Source organism: Leiobunum rupestre, chromosome 7 (assembly GCF_980474605.1).
Source record: "Leiobunum rupestre chromosome 7, qqLeiRupe1.1.hap1, whole genome shotgun sequence".
In the NCBI taxonomy this organism is placed as follows: Eukaryota; Metazoa; Arthropoda; class Arachnida; order Opiliones; family Sclerosomatidae; genus Leiobunum; species Leiobunum rupestre.
In genome coordinates, this window is record NC_143390.1 from 15434937 (window position 1) to 15453216 (window position 18280).

General features: G+C 41.0%; 1 protein-coding gene across 1 annotated transcript in view; it reads right to left on the reverse strand.

Annotated features, from left to right (window-relative positions):
- Positions 1-2854: 2854 nt before the first annotated feature.
- LOC149934895 (uncharacterized) overlaps positions 2855-18280 on the reverse strand; it is a 100167-nt gene continuing 84741 nt past the window's right edge. The window contains exon 3 of the mRNA XM_090181532.1: positions 2855-3783. Within this exon, the coding sequence (XP_090037658.1) occupies positions 3082-3783 (702 nt within the window). The 3' untranslated portion in view covers positions 2855-3081. The remainder of the gene's footprint in view (positions 3784-18280) is intronic.

Sequence of the window (18280 nt, forward strand, 5' to 3'; positions counted from 1 at the left end):
CCCGCTTTATTTCTCGGAGTCTCTATCCTCACCCTTGCCCACCCCGTTTTCCGCCCACCCGTCCATTTTAAACGCCGCCGGATTTATTTTAACTCGTCGTTGTCGGAGAGCCAGCCACGTATTCCGGTCACTATGGCAACGGATGCGCGTGTTTATATCTTTGATTCTTTCTTTTTTTTTTTTTTAAGAAATTGATTTTTTTTGCTGTAGCGTATATACTTTACTTTTCTGGTGTTTCCGAAAGACTCCCCGCTTCATCTGGTAGCGCGCGTATCTCGGCCTAAGGGTTGTATTCTCTTTCTTTTATTATTTTCCACTAGAGCCTCCTTCCAGCTACTGCAGTTTCCCCTTCACTTTTTTGGTCGTTCTTCTCCCCAATTCTTATTTCTCTAGTTGTCGAAAGATTTGGTAAAAGGGATAAGGGGGAGGGTGGTAAAAGTGGAATTGAGGGGGGGGGGGGGGCGACTGACTATCCTCTCATGCTTGGAATCAATAGCCGAGACTTTTTTTCGGCTTAATTCCAAAGTGGTTTCTTTTTTTTGATACGTTTCCTTTTACTCGAAAGAATGGAAAATCGTTTAAAAAGCTTCAATTGATCGAAAATGTTTTTTTTTGTGGAAAGTTTTCGTTAAGCTTATCTTGATTACTATTCGAGTCGCTCTAAGCGTACGTTATAATATGGTTAGGATTTAGTTTCTTTTGAAAATTGGAAACATGACGTATTACTTTAATTTAAATTTAAATACTAACTTAGCGGATATAAACCCGTAGGCTCTAACAAAGATTACTTGATTCAATGGTATTTGGATCAAATCATTTTTATCATATTGCAATAAAGTTAAATTTCATACATTGCAATTGGATCTAATATGACACTTTTTGGATTGTAATTTTTGATTATTTGAATTTGGACGTGCATAATTTTGGATAAAATATTTGAATCAATAGGTACGAATTTTTTCACAAATATTTATTAAGTGTTACTTAAATTTAGATCCAAATGGAATCGGGATACAGCCAATTTGTAGCCAATTCTGTTGGGATCAAATAATTTTGATCAAATACGAATAAAGTTGAATTTCGTACATTGCAATTAGGGACGTCATTTCAAGATTTTTCAGGAGGGGGCAGAACTTGAGTGTCCGGAGGGCTGGGAAAACAGGTATTTTTAAAGAGCCAGCTTGTTGAGGTTAACGGTAATAGTTAGTGTAGGGAGCTGTTGGCCCGCGTGGCATGGAGGGCTTGCCACCACCCTCCTACGAATTGTAACCCGGCCACCTGAATTAATGGCTTTAAAAGTCGCTTGATGACTTAGGCCTAAGGTGATGCCTTGGGTATTAGCCTAGCTGATTATTCTTCTTATTATTTTGATTTTTAATCGATATAGCTAGTACATAATTGCAAAAATAACATTCAAGCCAACACAATGAATGCATGAAATTAAACACGACGTTTCTAATGCAAATTTATTTGTGAACTTTTTGAGCCCCCCCTTGCCCCACCTAAATGACGACGCTGATTGCAATATTCGATCAATTATGAGCCATTTTGGATTGTAATTTTTGCTTAAAGTTGAATTTGATCTGCCCAATTTAGGAGGGAATTTTGGTATCAATAAGTACGCGCGATTCTTCGAAATTTACCAAGTGTTACTTAAAGGGTAACAGCCAAGCTTTTCCAAATATCGCCTTATATGCATATCAAAAGATCAACAAGACGTTCAATATACTTACACGTACCTTGTTTTGTCTTGAAAAAATAGTTTTTGGCCTGAAAAGTTGAAACGCAAAATAACGCCAAGTATTTGGGTTTGAATTTTCGCCGCGATCTTAAGGTGTATCGCCAGCGCCAGCAGCACCTTAGTGAGCGATTTGCGAACTATCCTAACTTTTAAAATCGAACAATTTTGGCTTAGGTCTCGTTTAACTGGAAAGCGCCGCGCGTGCAAAACATATTTTTTGCATCTTCAGCAGCGCGCGCTACTATGTTGTTTTTCTGTCTCGCCGATTTCTCACCAGGTGTCGCAGCGGACGCGCTCTTTACAATTTCCCGAAATTTCTTTATTTTATTAAAAATTAACCACTTAATATTTTTTTATGCGGTTTTCGGCATAAATTATAGTTTTTAACGGGCTATAGGGCTATCTTACTGGTTAAAGCTTGACCGTTCCCCTTTAAGCTAATCAAAACCCGAATAAGCCTGATGATTTTGTACGCGTGGTAAAATTGTAAGCTTAGGAATAAATTTGACAACTTGGATGAGACTATTTATGATTGCTTTTAATGTTCGACCAAAAACATAGAGCTGTCAATCTATTTTATATAATAATATATTCAATATACTCTCACTGGATGACGATTTTGTTTTTCTTAAATACTTTTTTTCATACGCCAATGTTTGAAATCGAGCCTTCTATACAGCCTTCTCCATTTAGCTCGACTTGATAAATAACTTTCGCACTCTAGGCCGGTATTTAGTGTACGTCCGTTTTCGTCTTGACCGCCAACCGCGACGCGATAACGGACAAATTGACCACTTCTTCGAGAAAATTTAAAACTAAAAAATATTTCTGAACGTGTTATATATATAAAAAAATGTTAATTAAATATTTCGACAGTTTTCCAAAACAATCATTATCAGTTGATTATTTTAACGTAACTCAATAAATAAACTCGATTTAATTACTTTACAATATACAAAATTCAGGTTGAAGGTGATCTGTTCGATAAATTTCGACCGTTATCCGAAAACTATTATAATTTCACCGGTGTCATATTTAATACCGTGTTTCATTTTTAACTTAAAATTTACAAAATAGGGGTTTTTTTTTAGTATTTGTACGCCCATTGTCAACAAAAAAATCTTGGAAAAATTTAGATTATACCCTGTTCTACTATAGCTTTCGCTACAAAAATGGAACTTCTACGAAAGAACAAATACGCGAGATTGAGTTTATCGTCCGTTTGTTTAAAGGCCAGGATTTAACCTTCTCCAAATGCGAAGCGATTTTTACGACGCCTTATCAATATATTTGTTTACGAAAGGATAATTTGTCAACCGAGTAGGGGCCAGTAGCGGGGGTCACTGTTGACCATTGTCCGCGTCTTCCGTGTCCATGGGGGTCGCGTTTGGCAAATCGGAATGAGTCACCTCTGTCCTTCCTCGATCTTCCGGTTCCTCGTCTTCGTCGTCGAGGTCGTTCATCTCCGCGTCTTCGAGGGCCGAATCTTCGGCCACCGACTCGCTCGCGCCCATACTCTCTTGATTATTGTTCGTTTCGCGATCGTAGTCGTTGACCGACTCGTCCAGTTCGACCGCGCGTGCATCGGCCACGTTTTCTCGCGATTTGGGCGACAGATTCGAATTTTTGTCGGCGTCGACGTGGCTTGTCAAAGGGAAATTTCCGGTCACCGAAGAGTGAGAGTTTGGATCGGCCGTTTTGTCCGAAACGCTCGATGGAGATTCCCGCGGGTTTAGCGAAACCAGTTGGTGGTTCGTGTCCGTCGGAGGCAGTTGGACCGCGTCTCCTTCGCCTTGTAGTTTGGCCAGCAGAGACGTCATGGCCGGAGTGGTGACTATTCCTCCGGCCACGGTTGACGTGGCGACGCCCGTTGACGCGTTTTTGTTCGCGACTTTTGCGCCCTTGGACGAGGAACCGCTTTTGGAACCACTCTTGGAACTAGGTTTTTCCGTGTTGGTGACTTTGTGCTCCGCGGCTTCGGCGTTCGTGATACCGTCCTGCTTTTTCCATTTCGTCCTGCGGTTTTGGAACCAAATTTTTACCTATTAAATAAAAAAAACACATCCTTTGTTAATTATGTTTTTAAAACATTTATTCATGCTATACAATATTTGATATCCTTTAAATTAATTAAAAAATTCCATTCAATATAAGGTGGTTTCTTTTCACTTGTTCCGGGATTTCGGAGTAGAGTAAGAATAGTAAGGCTATGACGTCATTTTACTCCGATTCTGTGGTGGCGAATAGTTCGAGTCGGAGTAAAAACGTTTTTCCAAAATGGCTGCCTGTAGCCTTTTCAGCAGATAAATTCTGTCTAGCAGACGACCAAATCTGATTTACTCCTTTGCACCTCCTTTCCAGAAGCAGTAAAAAGAGTAGCCCTAATACTCCGGAACAAGTGAATAGTTTATGGGGTGGATTAATTCTCATCCCCGGAACAGGCGAATAAAACGTTTTAGGGTAAAAAGAGTACACTTTTAGTCTTGGAACAGGTGAAAAAAACCATCTATAGATAATATTATTCTATTTTTATTCTAGACTAGTCTAAATATTTAGTTTTACTTTTGGAGGCGAAAATTGCACGAAATTTAAATTTTTACAATAATAGGCTAATCATAGAGTGATTGTTTTTTTCTTTTTTTCAGGAAAAAATCAAATAATTTCCCGAAAAAAGGTCTCGGTAATTTCCCGGAAAGTTTTCGACGGAAAATGTTTCGACTTACAACTTTAGATAATAACGATTTCGATTTGGGAGAATGTTATTTCGATAACCGCCTACATTAATGTTAATTTTGGAGGTCACAGTGGATCAAATTGACCCTTGACCTCACTCTTCCACGGTATAACGCATCTTGCATACAGTTTCAACAATGAGGAAACGTGCGAAAAGAGACAGGTCCTTTATACGATTTCCATTATTATTTATTTGTTCTGCCCGTATATTATGGTACTCCAGAATATACGGGCAACTTTTGTATCTTCTTCAGATCCCCCCCCCCCTGTAACTTCTTCTTCCACCCCCCCCCCTTATCTCTATCCTTAAGTCATGATATAACCCCGATTTTTGGCCCCCGACTTTTTTTTTGGAAGAGCGTGCGCTCTTTCGGTTGGCATCTTCTTTCGATAAAAGTTTGAGCACGCGCCTCCGCGAAATAAATGCGTCTTTTATCCCTCCGCGCGTTTCTCTTTCGTCCCTGCCTCGGGCTCCGCGAATTCCCCCGCGCGCCGAGCGTCCCTGTTTAGGACCCTAGTGGAAGCGCCGGCACGTCCAGGCTGATTCAGCTTTTTTGTCGCAGGGGGGCTTCCAAGTTATCCAGGTTCGCTCTCTGGTCGGGCATACGTATCGGAAAGAGGACAGAGATATCGCGTTAAGACGAAGAAGATTCGACCGCTGATCATAACTCGTCTACATTTTGCTTTATCACCTACTTTTTAGGTCTCGTATCTATATCTCGTTGCCTATACTATAGCAACAATAATTAAAGTTTCAACTTTCAAACATCAAAACTGACGAAAAATTATAACTGTTGCATTGTAACGGAAGTGTATAAGTAATAATAAGTCTAAGGAGCTGTTGGCTCGCGTGGCGTGAAAGGCATTATAAGTCGCTTTGTGACTTAGGCCTAAGGTGGTGCCTTGGGTGTTAGCCTAGCTGATTATTATTTTTATTATTATTATTAAGTGTGACACTTCCTATTATTCACGTGCAAAAGGTTTACTGAGAGCTATTAACAAGACAGACTGCATTACGGGCTTCGGCGCTGTTTTGCGTCCGCTAGGGGAAGATTTTCTTCTTGTGATGACGTCACGAAGTGACAAACTTATGGAATAATATGATAGACTTATGATAATAATAATGTAATTGGCTCTTTTTAGCTTTAATTCTCAGAATATAAGAAAAAGCAAGGTGCTGGTACATATTTTATTCATTTAAATGGTTGTATAATAAATTTTTCTTTCGTCTCGATATAAAAGGTTAAGCCTAACTTTTAGAAAACCCATTATTAGGTCCAGATTAGAGAGCCATCTTTCGGGGAGAAAAAGTAAATAAACAAATCACCGCATCGTTTAACAGTACCCTCTTGTGCATGGACCATTATAATAAAGTAGGCAATGCTTTGATATCAATTTAATATTTTTTTTTATTGGGTGGTTATGTATTTTGGTTTGAAAATTAGCTCAAAATAGGTCAGTCTCCCGTAGACATATTTCAACCAACCCACTTTTCTAGATGTTTAATTTATCCCTGATTTGGATATTAGCATAAGTAACATAATTACAAAAAGTATGTCGATTAGAAAACAGTTTTACTGAACTTTTGTTCTGAGCTATGGCGCAATCTAGGTTTAGTTCCCTGCACAGATCCCCCTAGTGTCTAAATATGCCCAAGGCGAAATCCACTACTACCAAAGACGATAACACGCTTCTCAGCTCGAGTGCAAGTCCAAGTCGGAGCTTGGCGAGAATGTCAGTGTCGAACAGTGGCGTAACCAAAAATCCTTCAAACTATGTAAAATTCCAGAGAGGGGAAATTTTAGTACAGCCAAAGTTACGTCCGAGAGGGGGTTTGGACACGGAAATCCTCCCCTTGTCTACGCCAGTGGTGTCGAAAAGTGGTTCGATCAGGAAATTAGCATTAAAACTAGTGTTGTAAGTCGGAAAATTTTCCGGAAAATGACCTAGGCCTTTTTTCCGGAAAATTTGCCGTATTTTTCCGAAAAAATATTTCATTCCATAATTAGTCTAAAACATTGTTTGCAAATTTAAATAAAGTGGCATTTTCGCCTAATTTTTTCGAATCTGAAAGTAAAACTAAACCTCTAGACTAGTTTAAGCTGATTAACAATGTAACACTATTAATGTTTAGTAGTATGTTTACTGATATTAGACATTTTATATCGATAAAAAGATAAAAACATTAAAAACCCTTAAAAAGTAATTTATGTTTCAATTTTTTATTTTTCCGATTTTTGGAAGATTTTCCGGAAATTTTTCCGCATTTTATTTTTACGGAAAATTACCCTTACAAAATATTTCTATAGGTTTTCTATGAAATCTTATAGAAACGTATAGAGGGCCTATATATTTCTATGTCCTATAGAGTGCTCTATAAATATTTCTATAGAAAATTAACTAATTTTTTCTACAGAAATTATATGAATTAATTTCTATGGTGTTTTCTACAATTATTATATCAAAATATACCAGTTATTTCTATAGAAATTATATGGATTGATTTCTATGGTGTTTTCTACATTTATTATATCAAATTATACCAGTTATTTCTATAGAAATTATATGGATTGATTTCTATGATGTTTTCTACAATAGTTATATCAAAATATACCAGTTATTTCTATAGAAATTGTTGGTTGTTTGAATTCTCAAGATTAATTTGCCAAATGGAAGTATAAATTGGCACCAAAGTGAAAGCTAAAAATTATTATGGTTAATTTGAAAAACACCCCAAAAATGTTGTTTGAGTTCACCCAAAGGGTTTATATTTGCAAAATGGATGTATAAATTTCAACGAGTTAAGACCTTTTCACACGAGCCAACTTTTTAAATCAAAATGCTGAGTCAGCAAAAATGGATCAGTGATTCATTTTTTTCTCACGTACATTTTTGGTGGATCAACTCTTCGAACTTTTATTCACACGAACCAACTAGTTGACTCAACTCAAGTTGACTCATCTAGTTGGATCAAAAAGTTGGCTCGTGTGAAAAGGCCTTCAGTGGAGACTCTAAATTGGGAATGATAAAAGTAGTTCACTTTGGTGTACTATAGTTATTTCAGTGTGAAAAAACCCCCCAATAAGGGTTTGAATTCTTCCGAAGGGTTACGATTTGCCAAATAGAAGTATAAATTGGCACCAGGGAGTGAAAACTCTCAAAATGTTTATGGTTAATTTAAGTGACTAACTTTGATGTACTACAGATATTAAAATTTGAAAAATATCCTAGGTTTTCTACAAAAATATCCTAGGTTTTCTATAAAAATATCCTAGGTACTGTACACTCTTAAAACAAAGGGTGTTTTAATGGTATATTAAGGGTGTAATATCTGTAAAAAAAACTCTTTAATGTTAATTTAAACGATCTAAAGGGATTTTTATTGTCCCAAATTAAAAACTTGAAAAGGTGTATAAAGGGTGTTATATTACCCCGTAAATTGAGTGATTTAACACCTCGTAAGGGTGTAGCTCCCTTAAGGCACTAGTTTAGTACTCTAAAAGGAGTATTTTAACACTTTAAAGGGAGTATTGTAGCACCCTGAAGGGAGTCGTTTGGTACCCTAAAAGGAGTAGTCTTGTACCCTGAAGGGAATAGGTTTATACCCCAAACTGTATAACAAAGTAACCAAAACGGAGGACCTAAGCATCCCAAACAGTGTAAATAAACACCCTAGCAGGAAAACTGCTTTTGAAAGTGTAGAATAACATCCTTTATAAACCTGTTAAGGTGTTAAATATGGGACAAGAAAATACACCTTTTGTTTTAAGAGTGTACTTTCGAATGGAATATTTTGGTAAGGGTATAACAACACTAATTAAAACCATAGTGTCATACTTATCGTTACTACGTTACTTATGCTATTATCGATAGTTAATATTGATTCTCGAATCAACGGCTCTTCATTCGACTTTAACGAGATAAATCCTATAAAAACGTCATGAAACTTAAATAATCTCTATTTGGGATTTTCATTTCGTTACTTTCTAAATGTTTGAAAATAAGTCTCTCTCTCGAGATAAAATCGGGCTAAGAAGTTCTTTTTGCAGGGTTCCCTTTATATACAGATATCGGAGATTGTCGTCGATTCGACTCGCGAAATTATACTATAAACAAGCCAGCAGGCATTCAATTGGTGGCTTCCTTTATTCCCGGAGATTCCATTCAGTCGACGCGATTCTCGGACCTCCGTCGAGTTGCCGAGCTTGGCCTAATACGCCAAGCCAGCTATTCTTTAAAAGGTCGCGACGGAATGGAGATAAAAATCGTTTTTATTTCTCTTGTTGGGCGCGAGAGCGGCTTTCCGACTGCGGATCCTTAATAGAGAGAGAGAGAGAGAGAGAGAGAGAGAGAGAGAGAGAGAGAGAGAGAGAGAGAGAGAGAGAGAGAGAGATAGAGAGAGAGAGAGAGATAGAGAGAGAGAGAGAGAGAGAGAGAGAGAGAGAGAGAGAGAGAGAGAGAGAGAGAGAGAGAGAGAGAGAGAGCTGGCGGTCGCACAATGGAGACACGCGGAGAGGGTGGCAAAATGACAATAGTCTAAAAGAAGCGAGTAAGCAATTTCTTTCTGGTCTCGGCGAAAACAGTCTTGGCGGGGGTGACCGCGCCGCAACAACTTTTAACGAGTGAGGGACGGAGGAGAGAGAGGAACCAATTGGAGGCAATCCACTCCATTCTATCCCCCTCTCTCTCCTTTCGTGGCATATCCCGCCTTTCTTCTCGCCCTCTCTTTTACTGGCTCCATGCCGCAGTTTGCTTTTATCACGGACTCGATTTCTGCCTCCCCCCCCCGTTTCATACTACACTGGCCGCTATTTCTTTTATACGGATAAGAGGTTAGCGCAGTAGCGTTGAGGGGGGGGGTAGCTTTCTCTCTCTTCCCTCGGTAATTTGTGCTCGACCCCGATCAAAATATATCGCTCTCTTCTCTTTTCTTTGGCGTGTGTGCCGGGCTATTCTTTCTAGCCACTCGTTCGCTCCCCATTTGGTCCCTTTTTTCATTTTCTGCCACTGCCTACTTCTGGGCCGTCTTCGACAGGCGCTTTTGGTCTTCTGAAATCGGGGATGAAGCCTATTCAGTTGTTCCGTAGTTGTTTGATCGCGTTTGAAAGAGCTACATTTCGGAGTTGGGTAAGAAGAGTAAGGCTATGACGTCATTTTACTCCGATTCTGTGGTGGCGAATAGTTTGAGTCGGAGTAAAAACGTTTTTCAAAAATGTATGCCTGTGGCCTTTTCAGCGGATAAATTCTGGCTAGCAGACGACCAAATCCGATTTACTCTCATTACACTTCCTTTCTAGAAGGAGTAAAAAGAGTGGCCCTAATACTCCGGAACAAGCGAATAGTTTAAGGGGCGGAGTAATTCTCATCCCCGAAACTGGCGAATAGAACGTTTTAGGGTAAAAAGAGTACACTTTTAGTCCGAGAACAGGCGAAAATAACCACATAATATACGCGTCTTTAGTTTTTTTTGAATTATTGTTAATTATTTAACAAGGTTATATTAACCTCAGTTGTGGAATTTAATTTTTACGAAATATGGTAAAATAAATTATTTTAATTTATCGTGAACACAGTTTGAATTGTAAATATCGAATTTTGTTCCGGTATGGTTTAAGAAATCAAAGTTGGAATTTATAAAATGATTAATAAAATTAATGGAGTTTATATAATTTCTTGTCTAGATGAAATTTCCGTCTTTATGTTTCAGTACAAACAGGGCCACCGATAGCGGGCCCGGGCCCCGGTAAAATATAAGAGAGAGCCGTTACTACGGGAGGTAGCTATACATTTTCGAAGAAAAACCCGGACGGGCCCCTAGACTGCACGGGTAATTTGTACCGGCTTCCCGCCCCCTCTTGCCGGGCTTGGGTACAAAATAAACAGTGTCACCATAGCTTTAAAACTTCCTGACATATTTAGCAAGAATGTTTTTATTTATTCTTAAGGAGCCTATTTTTGGCGTTTCTTCGAATCCCCATTATGGTCTGAGCAGAGCTCGGCGGAACAGATAAATTAACCGCTAAAATTTCGATTATTGATAAAAATTTCGGGTTAATATTTATTTATGGATATTATTCGCGGTTATAAAACAAATTATTATGCAAAAAATAAGTTTTAAATCGGATAATATTTGGTTATGGATAAAAACAAATAAAACTGATATTTCTTATCCAAACCCCGTGATCTAGGTCTGAGAGTATGTCTCCTCTTAAAAGGCAATTCAATTGGCCTGTATCTCATACCTAGGAGCAACAAACACAGCACCCCACACAAGGAGAACGCAAACCGACAAAAGTCGTGCATTTTCTTGTGTACAGTTTTCATTGATTAGACGCTTTAGCGCCTGCTGCTGTCGAAAGGGGAAAATTTGGAAATTGTCTTCCCCCCGCCAGTAAAACGATCAGCGAAAAGGCTCGTCCAATGAAATTTGTACACAACACTGCGTTAGCGTGTTTAAAGGCTTGTGTTTGTTGCTCCTAGCTCATACCGTGCTTAAAATTAAGGTCTTCTGACGCCCTTGAGTCACAGTCCTGTGACGCTTTCCCTCCCCCTCTCATGTGACAAAGATCACGGTAGCCACACGGATGGTATAACATCATAATTAGCCTTAATGCATTCTTGATTTGAGTTTAAATCCGTTAGTAAGTTTATTTCTTTACGGCACCGTCGCGTGGAGCAAGTGCATTGTCCTTGGCGATCTTGTCTCCCTTTAGTCGAGAGAGTGGAACTTAGCTGGAGTATCGGCCGAGAAAATGGACCAATTGAACGGTTTAGCTCGGAGAAATCGGCGAGAAGGGGCTGAAAATAAGGGTTAGCGGGAAAGAAAGTGGAAAGAGAAAGAAAGGAACCGAGGAAAAATAGAGAGTTCCCAATACGGATGACTATCGCTCGGAGCGCTCGTTGCGGACATTATCTTCAGCCAGAATCGGCGGCACGGAGCGAAGGGACCTCGCTCCTAACTCTCATTTAGCTTCTTCTCGTCGGCTCGCTTGTTTTTCCAACGGAATTCGCGATCGTGTTTTCTCTCTCTCGGCCCTCTTACCCCAATCGATGAGCGTAAGAAAACATTTGAATCATTTAACAAGACCGCCGTCGCCTCTACGGGTAATTAGGGACTAGCCATTTTACCCTGTTTCCTTTTGTCGAGTATCCCCACCTTCCCAGTCGACAGACTCTCTCCTATCTATCTATTCAATACACTACTAGCTAGCTTTCGCGTCTAAACCTAATCTCCATCCTTTACCGGGTTCGAACACGCGCCAGGGGCTCCTAAACAAAAGGGAATTCTTTGGGTCCGCGTTCCGATAACATCTACCGATCGCTGGTACTCGCACCCGGGGACAAACTGTCGAATTAAGGACGCTGAAATTTAAATTGCATTTAACTATAAAGTTGTTATTTTTCCGGAAAAATAAAATGCGGAAAATTTTCCGCAAATCGGAAAAATAAAAAATTGAAACGTAAATTACTTTTTAAGGGTTTTTAATGTTTGTAACGACGCCCTTTAGGGTCACCCCCTTTCATATACATATGGTCAGAGATGGACAATGACCAACCATTTCTCCCCTCCAGGCGAGAAATGGTTTTGGCCCACTGCGTGTGGTTTTGGAGAATTCCGAGAACAGTTGGGCAGTGCTTTTTTGGATGCAAAATCATAAAGACGTCTTCGTCGTCCCGTAAATTTATTCTAGATTATCATCTAAGTATTAGTTATTTAGTTTTAACATCGTAACTAATTATTTATAACGTGTTTTATCCGGGCCACGTTATATGTTTTTATCTTTTCATCGATATAAAATGTCTAATAAAAGTAAACATACTACAAAACATTAATAGTGTTACATTGGTAATCAGTTTAAATTAGTCTAGAGGTTTAGTTTTACTTTTAGATTCGAAAAAATGAGGCGAAAATGCCGCTTTATTTAAATTTTCAAGCTATATATTAGACTAATCTTTTAATGAAAACGTTTTTTAATTATTTCGAAAAAAAACGGAAGATTTTCCTGAAAAAAGGCCTCGGTAATTTATTTACAACACTATTTAACTATATTGAATTTAATTAGTAAGGCGAGAATATTCACCATTGGCGAAATAAGTCGACTTTTACCAAAATGTAAAGGAATTTTCCAATTTTTAGCGCTGGAAAAAAAGGATTTTAATATCTAGAGTAGATTTTAAGTTTTATAACGTGACTAAAACTTTCATCCATCATATGTCATCGTTAAAAATGTAAGGACTTTAAAGGTACTTAGTCTCGCGGGAATAATTCCGTCTAAATTCGTCCTTTTTCCGTCGCTTTTCCCTGGCATCCGAGTTGTCAGAATTTTTCTAAACACCGATATGTCGCTTCTAACTCGGTTTCTCCCTAGATAATTTTCATTACTTTCCCCTGTTGAGAGTGTGTGTGGGAGGCGATGCTGGGAATTCTACGGAGTATATCTCTCCGAGAGGCAGTTAATGGCGTTAAGGAAACAGGCAGAGGTGGCGCGGGTGGCCAGCCGGGGGGATAAGCGGCGGGAGAGAAGACTTAACGACTTTAATTACGATTGCACGCGGGTAGCCCGAGCCATATTCCAGCCCACAGCTCTCTCTCCCATGGCTGGATTTTTTTTATCGCGATGGATTGGTCTACCCCTGGAAACCCTTTTCTCGGGCGAGCTTCTTTTTATCCGCTATTCCTAGTTCAATTAAATACCGCGAGGGGGCTTACTAAGCCTTGGAAAGTTATACCGCTGTACAGTTTTTTATACGCTAGTCCAGGCATAAGGGAGCTCGGGGCTACTCTTCCCCGAGCTTTTAGAATTTTTTTCTACTCTCTATCCGAGCTCGGTTTGAGCGCTTTAATGTTTGAAATCAAAAGCAGCCCGTCGAAGCGAGAGGCGAAGCTGCTTTTGCTGGCTTTCAGTCGATTCGGATTTTTGGGGCCGCAATCGATATTTAATTACGTAATAACCGCTTTTCCTCGATTTATTCCCAAATGGCCATCGTGAACGCTGTACTTCCTGCTGGGGTAAAGATTTCTCTCCCCCCCCCCCGCTTCTCCTCAACGCCCCTCACCAGCGTTCATTCCCGGAAGGGAGGGGGGGATTTTCGGGAACAGGCAGAAATATTTTTAACCCATTAATTGCCAGAAATGAAACGAAAAAATCAAACTGGGTTTGTATTTTTTTTTTTAATTATGTTGACTTTGTACCTACATTAAAGAATGGTTTTATTTATATTTCAAGTGAACCTATTTGGCACTATTAGCAAACTATTTCCACAAATTAACTCTAATAGTGAATGTATTTTATTTATTTTATATTAAATTAGTAAATTTAAAGGGACTAATCGGCGTTTCACTCCTGGGGAAATAACCAAAAATTCAAACGCCGTTGTTGCCTTTAAAAGTTTTAGTTCACGAAATTATATTAAATAATTCCGTGAAAATCAAAGGAGTGTATTGAAAAATTTCCACTTTGAAAATGCATTATTAGAATTAGAGCTTTTTCTAAAGTGTTTATAAAATATTTGCCTTTAATTTAAAAGTGTTTGAATTAAAATATGTAAAAATCTGTACTCGCGCCATTGCATCTAAAAATAATACGAAATATCGTATCTTAATTGGGGCGCTATAGGCGAGTCATTACTTTGGTCTAGAATACGTTATTTAATTAATTTTTATTCGATAGCGCGCGATTAAGCCGTCACCGTTGAAGACGGATGGCGATTTGCAGAAAAGCGCCTTTTACATTTCCATTAATCAGCTTTTCTTGACTGGGGAAAGAAAACACGGTTTTCCAAGAGGGCGCCGTAACGCTGGCTTAGCCGCCGCACACGCGACCGCTCTTGTTCCCGAAACACCTTTGCACGCCGTTCACCGATACGAGAGAGTCGAGAGGGGGGCCAAAACTCCGTGAAAAACAGGTACGTGACCGTGTTTTCAATTCTGTTTTAAATTAAGACTGCTATTTTCCCCTCGCGTTACAACTTCAACGACACGCGAATGGTCCCGGAAATAGCTTCGCAAATAAAATACTTCTTCGTTATATTCGAACGTGGCTATACAAAGAACGGGTTCTCTTATATTTACTTTCACAGACATTATCAGGCGATCCAGATCTCTCTTTATACGTCATAAAACCGCGTGTTTATAAACTTAATTTGTCGATTACGCTTATTTAATGGTTTTCGTTAAGAGCAACAGGTTAGAGTTATTTAGAGTTGGATTTGTCGTCGCGTTTGATTCGGGTCACCCTGGATGTCGACTTCACCAATTGCGTGGGTGTGCCGCTACTAGAACACTTCTACAGGGGTAGTAGGTCAAAAATAGACCTAGCTTCGTGTCGTTCTTTTCATAGCAACGTTTGCGCTGAGGATTCTAGTCTCGATCTTTCGACGTACGATGGCGCCACGTGAGATTACGAAGGGGATCTCCGCGTGCTTAACTAAACCACCTCATTGAGATTTATTACGGTTTGAAAGTTTTACGATTCCCGTCCTTATTTACAGTGTAGTTTGAAAACTGTGTTTCTCTATTAAATATATCGTTTATAAATCCGAATGATTACGGTCAATCCTGTTAATGTTTTCCGTCAGGCTGATAATATCCTAGGACGCCCCCTGGCGAGTTCGTTTTTCGATAATCGTTTCCACTAAAATAGTCGGGCTGTTCAATTAGAAAGGGTGACATCAAGCTTTAGCGTCATTAAGAGCTGCCTTTTAAAAATAAATAGTTAATTAAGCGAGCCTGAACCGAGTTCGGAGAAAAGGGGAGGGGGCGCGGATTATATTAATAAGGGCCGATTGAAATTGGGGAGGCTATAAAAGAACCATTAAGGAGAAAGCGAAAATGAGGCCTTCAGACGGGGCGGACGCTCGAGAGAGGATGACGAAGTCAGGCCAGGGTTGGAAGGGAACTGAAATGGGGGGAAGGACTCTCTCTCTCTCTCTCTCTCTCTCTCTCTCTCTCTCTCTCTCTCTCTCTCTCTCTCTCTCTCTCTCTCTCTCTCTCTCTCTCTCTCTCTCTCTCTCTCTCTCTCTCTCTCTCTCTCTCTCTCTCTCTCTCTCTCTCTCTCTCTCTCTCTCTCTCTCTCTCTCTCTCTCTCTCTCTCTCTCTCTCTCTCTCTCTCTCTCTCTCTCTCTCTCTCTCTCTCTCTCTCTCTCTCTCTCTCTCTCTCTCTCTCTCTCTCTCTCTCTCTCTCTCTCTCTCTCTCTCTCTCTCTCTCTCTCTCTCTCTCTCTCTCTCTCTCTCTCTCTCTCTCTCTCTCTCTCTCTCTCTCTCTCTCTCTCTCTCTCTCTCTCTCTCTCTCTCTCTCTCTCTCTCTCTCTCTCTCTCTCTCTCTCTCTCTCTCTCTCTCTCTCTCTCTCTCTCTCTCTCTCTCTCTCTCTCTCTCTCTCTCTCTCTCTCTCTCTCTCTCTCTCTCTCTCTCTCTCTCTCTCTCTCTCTCTCTCTCTCTCTCTCTCTCTCTCTCTCTCTCTCTCTCTCTCTCTCTCTCTCTCTCTCTCTCTCTCTCTCTCTCTCTCTCTCTCTCTCTCTCTCTCTCTCTCTCTCTCTCTCTCTCTCTCTCTCTCTCTCTCTCTCTCTCTCTCTCTCTCTCTCTCTCTCTCTCTCTCTCTCTCTCTCTCTCTCTCTCTCTCTCTCTCTCTCTCTCTCTCTCTCTCTCTCTCTCTCTCTCTCTCTCTCTCTCTCTCTCTCTCTCTCTCTCTCTCTCTCTCTCTCTCTCTCTCTCTCTCTCTCTCTCTCTCTCTCTCTCTCTCTCTCTCTCTCTCTCTCTCTCTCTCTCTCTCTCTCTCTCTCTCTCTCTCTCTCTCTCTCTCTCTCTCTCTCTCTCTCTCTCTCTCTCTCTCTCTCTCTCTCTCTCTCTCTCTCTCTCTCTCTCTCTCTCTCTCTCTCTCTCTCTCTCTCTCTCTCTCTCTCTCTCTCTCTCTCTCTCTCTCTCTCTCTCTCTCTCTCTCTCTCTCTCTCTCTCTCTCTCTCTCTCTCTCTCTCTCTCTCTCTCTCTCTCTCTCTCTCTCTCTCTCTCTCTCTCTCTCTCTCTCTCTCTCTCTCTCTCTCTCTCTCTCTCTCTCTCTCTCTCTCTCTCTCTCTCTCTCTCTCTCTCTCTCTCTCTCTCTCTCTCTCTCTCTCTCTCTCTCTCTCTCTCTCTCTCTCTCTCTCTCTCTCTCTCTCTCTCTCTCTCTCTCTCTCTCTCTCTCTCTCTCTCTCTCTCTCTCTCTCTCTCTCTCTCTCTCTCTCTCTCTCTCTCTCTCTCTCTCTCTCTCTCTCTCTCTCTCTCTCTCTCTCTCTCTCTCTCTCTCTCTCTCTCTCTCTCTCTCTCTCTCTCTCTCTCTCTCTCTCTCTCTCTCTCTCTCTCTCTCTCTCTCTCTCTCTCTCTCTCTCTCTCTCTCTCTCTCTCTCTCTCTCTCTCTCTCTCTCTCTCTCTCTCTCTCTCTCTCTCTCTCTCTCTCTCTCTCTCTCTCTCTCTCTCTCTCTCTCTCTCTCTCTCTCTCTCTCTCTCTCTCTCTCTCTCTCTCTCTCTCTCTCTCTCTCTCTCTCTCTCTCTCTCTCTCTCTCTCTCTCTCTCTCTCTCTCTCTCTCTCTCTCTCTCTCTCTCTCTCTCTCTCTCTCTCTCTCTCTCTCTCTCTCTCTCTCTCTCTCTCTCTCTCTCTCTCTCTCTCTCTCTCTCTCTCTCTCTCTCTCTCTCTCTCTCTCTCTCTCTCTCTCTCTCTCTCTCTCTCTCTCTCTCTCTCTCTCTCTCTCTCTCTCTCTCTCTCTCTCTCTCTCTCTCTCTCTCTCTCTCTCTCTCTCTCTCTCTCTCTCTCTCTCTCTCTCTCTCTCTCTCTCTCTCTCTCTCTCTCTCTCTCTCTCTCTCTCTCTCTCTCTCTCTCTCTCTCTCTCTCTCTCTCTCTCTCTCTCTCTCTCTCTCTCTCTCTCTCTCTCTCTCTCTCTCTCTCTCTCTCTCTCTCTCTCTCTCTCTCTCTCTCTCTCTCTCTCTCTCTCTCTCTCTCTCTCTCTCTCTCTCTCTCTCTCTCTCTCTCTCTCTCTCTCTCTCTCTCTCTCTCTCTCTCTCTCTCTCTCTCTCTCTCTCTCGGCTCTTTTAATCTGCAAAGCATAAGCGCTGTGTTGTCCGCGACCGAGAGACGCGGGGGGAGGAAAAAGGAGACGCGCAGGGAGGGGGCTCGGATAGAGATTAGACCACTTTCCCGCGAGAGAGCAAAGGATGGGGAGATCCTGGCATTAACGTGTTTTGGAACGGCCGATTTCGACATTCGAGCTTTTATATATTTGCTTCGAATAGAAGGCGCATCCCCGGTTAAGTTGACATCGATGGTGAAGCCTATTATTGGCCGCCCGGCCACGATTTAGCCGTCGGAAGTGTTTGCAGGATGTGATGACGTAATTGAGGCGTGTATTTATCAACGTTCGCGATGGCTCATTCGACGGTAACTTTCTCAGTTTTGGGCACGCGTACTTTACCCTTACGCTGCCTGTTGAGAGCGCTGCCATCTCGTTTCATTCTGGTGGGGCGAATTGCGGTGAGGCGAGTGGAAAAGGGCCAGCTTCAATTCGGTATTTGGAAGGGAACCGCTCTGCCAAAGTCCGGATTAAGATTGGGTGTAGCCTTAATGGTTCTACTCCGACTTCCGTCATGTTTGCCATAGCTTCCCCCTCTCGCGTACTTCAATGGTGACCCCTGTCCCAGTTGTTTCCTAACCCCGGAGCCATATTAGTGAATGCGAAAGTTGGTTTGCAAAGCCGAACTCAGTCGATATTAGAGATCTATCTATTACTAAAACCATAAGTAACATAATAAAGGTAAGTATGACACTGCCTATTCACCCAAT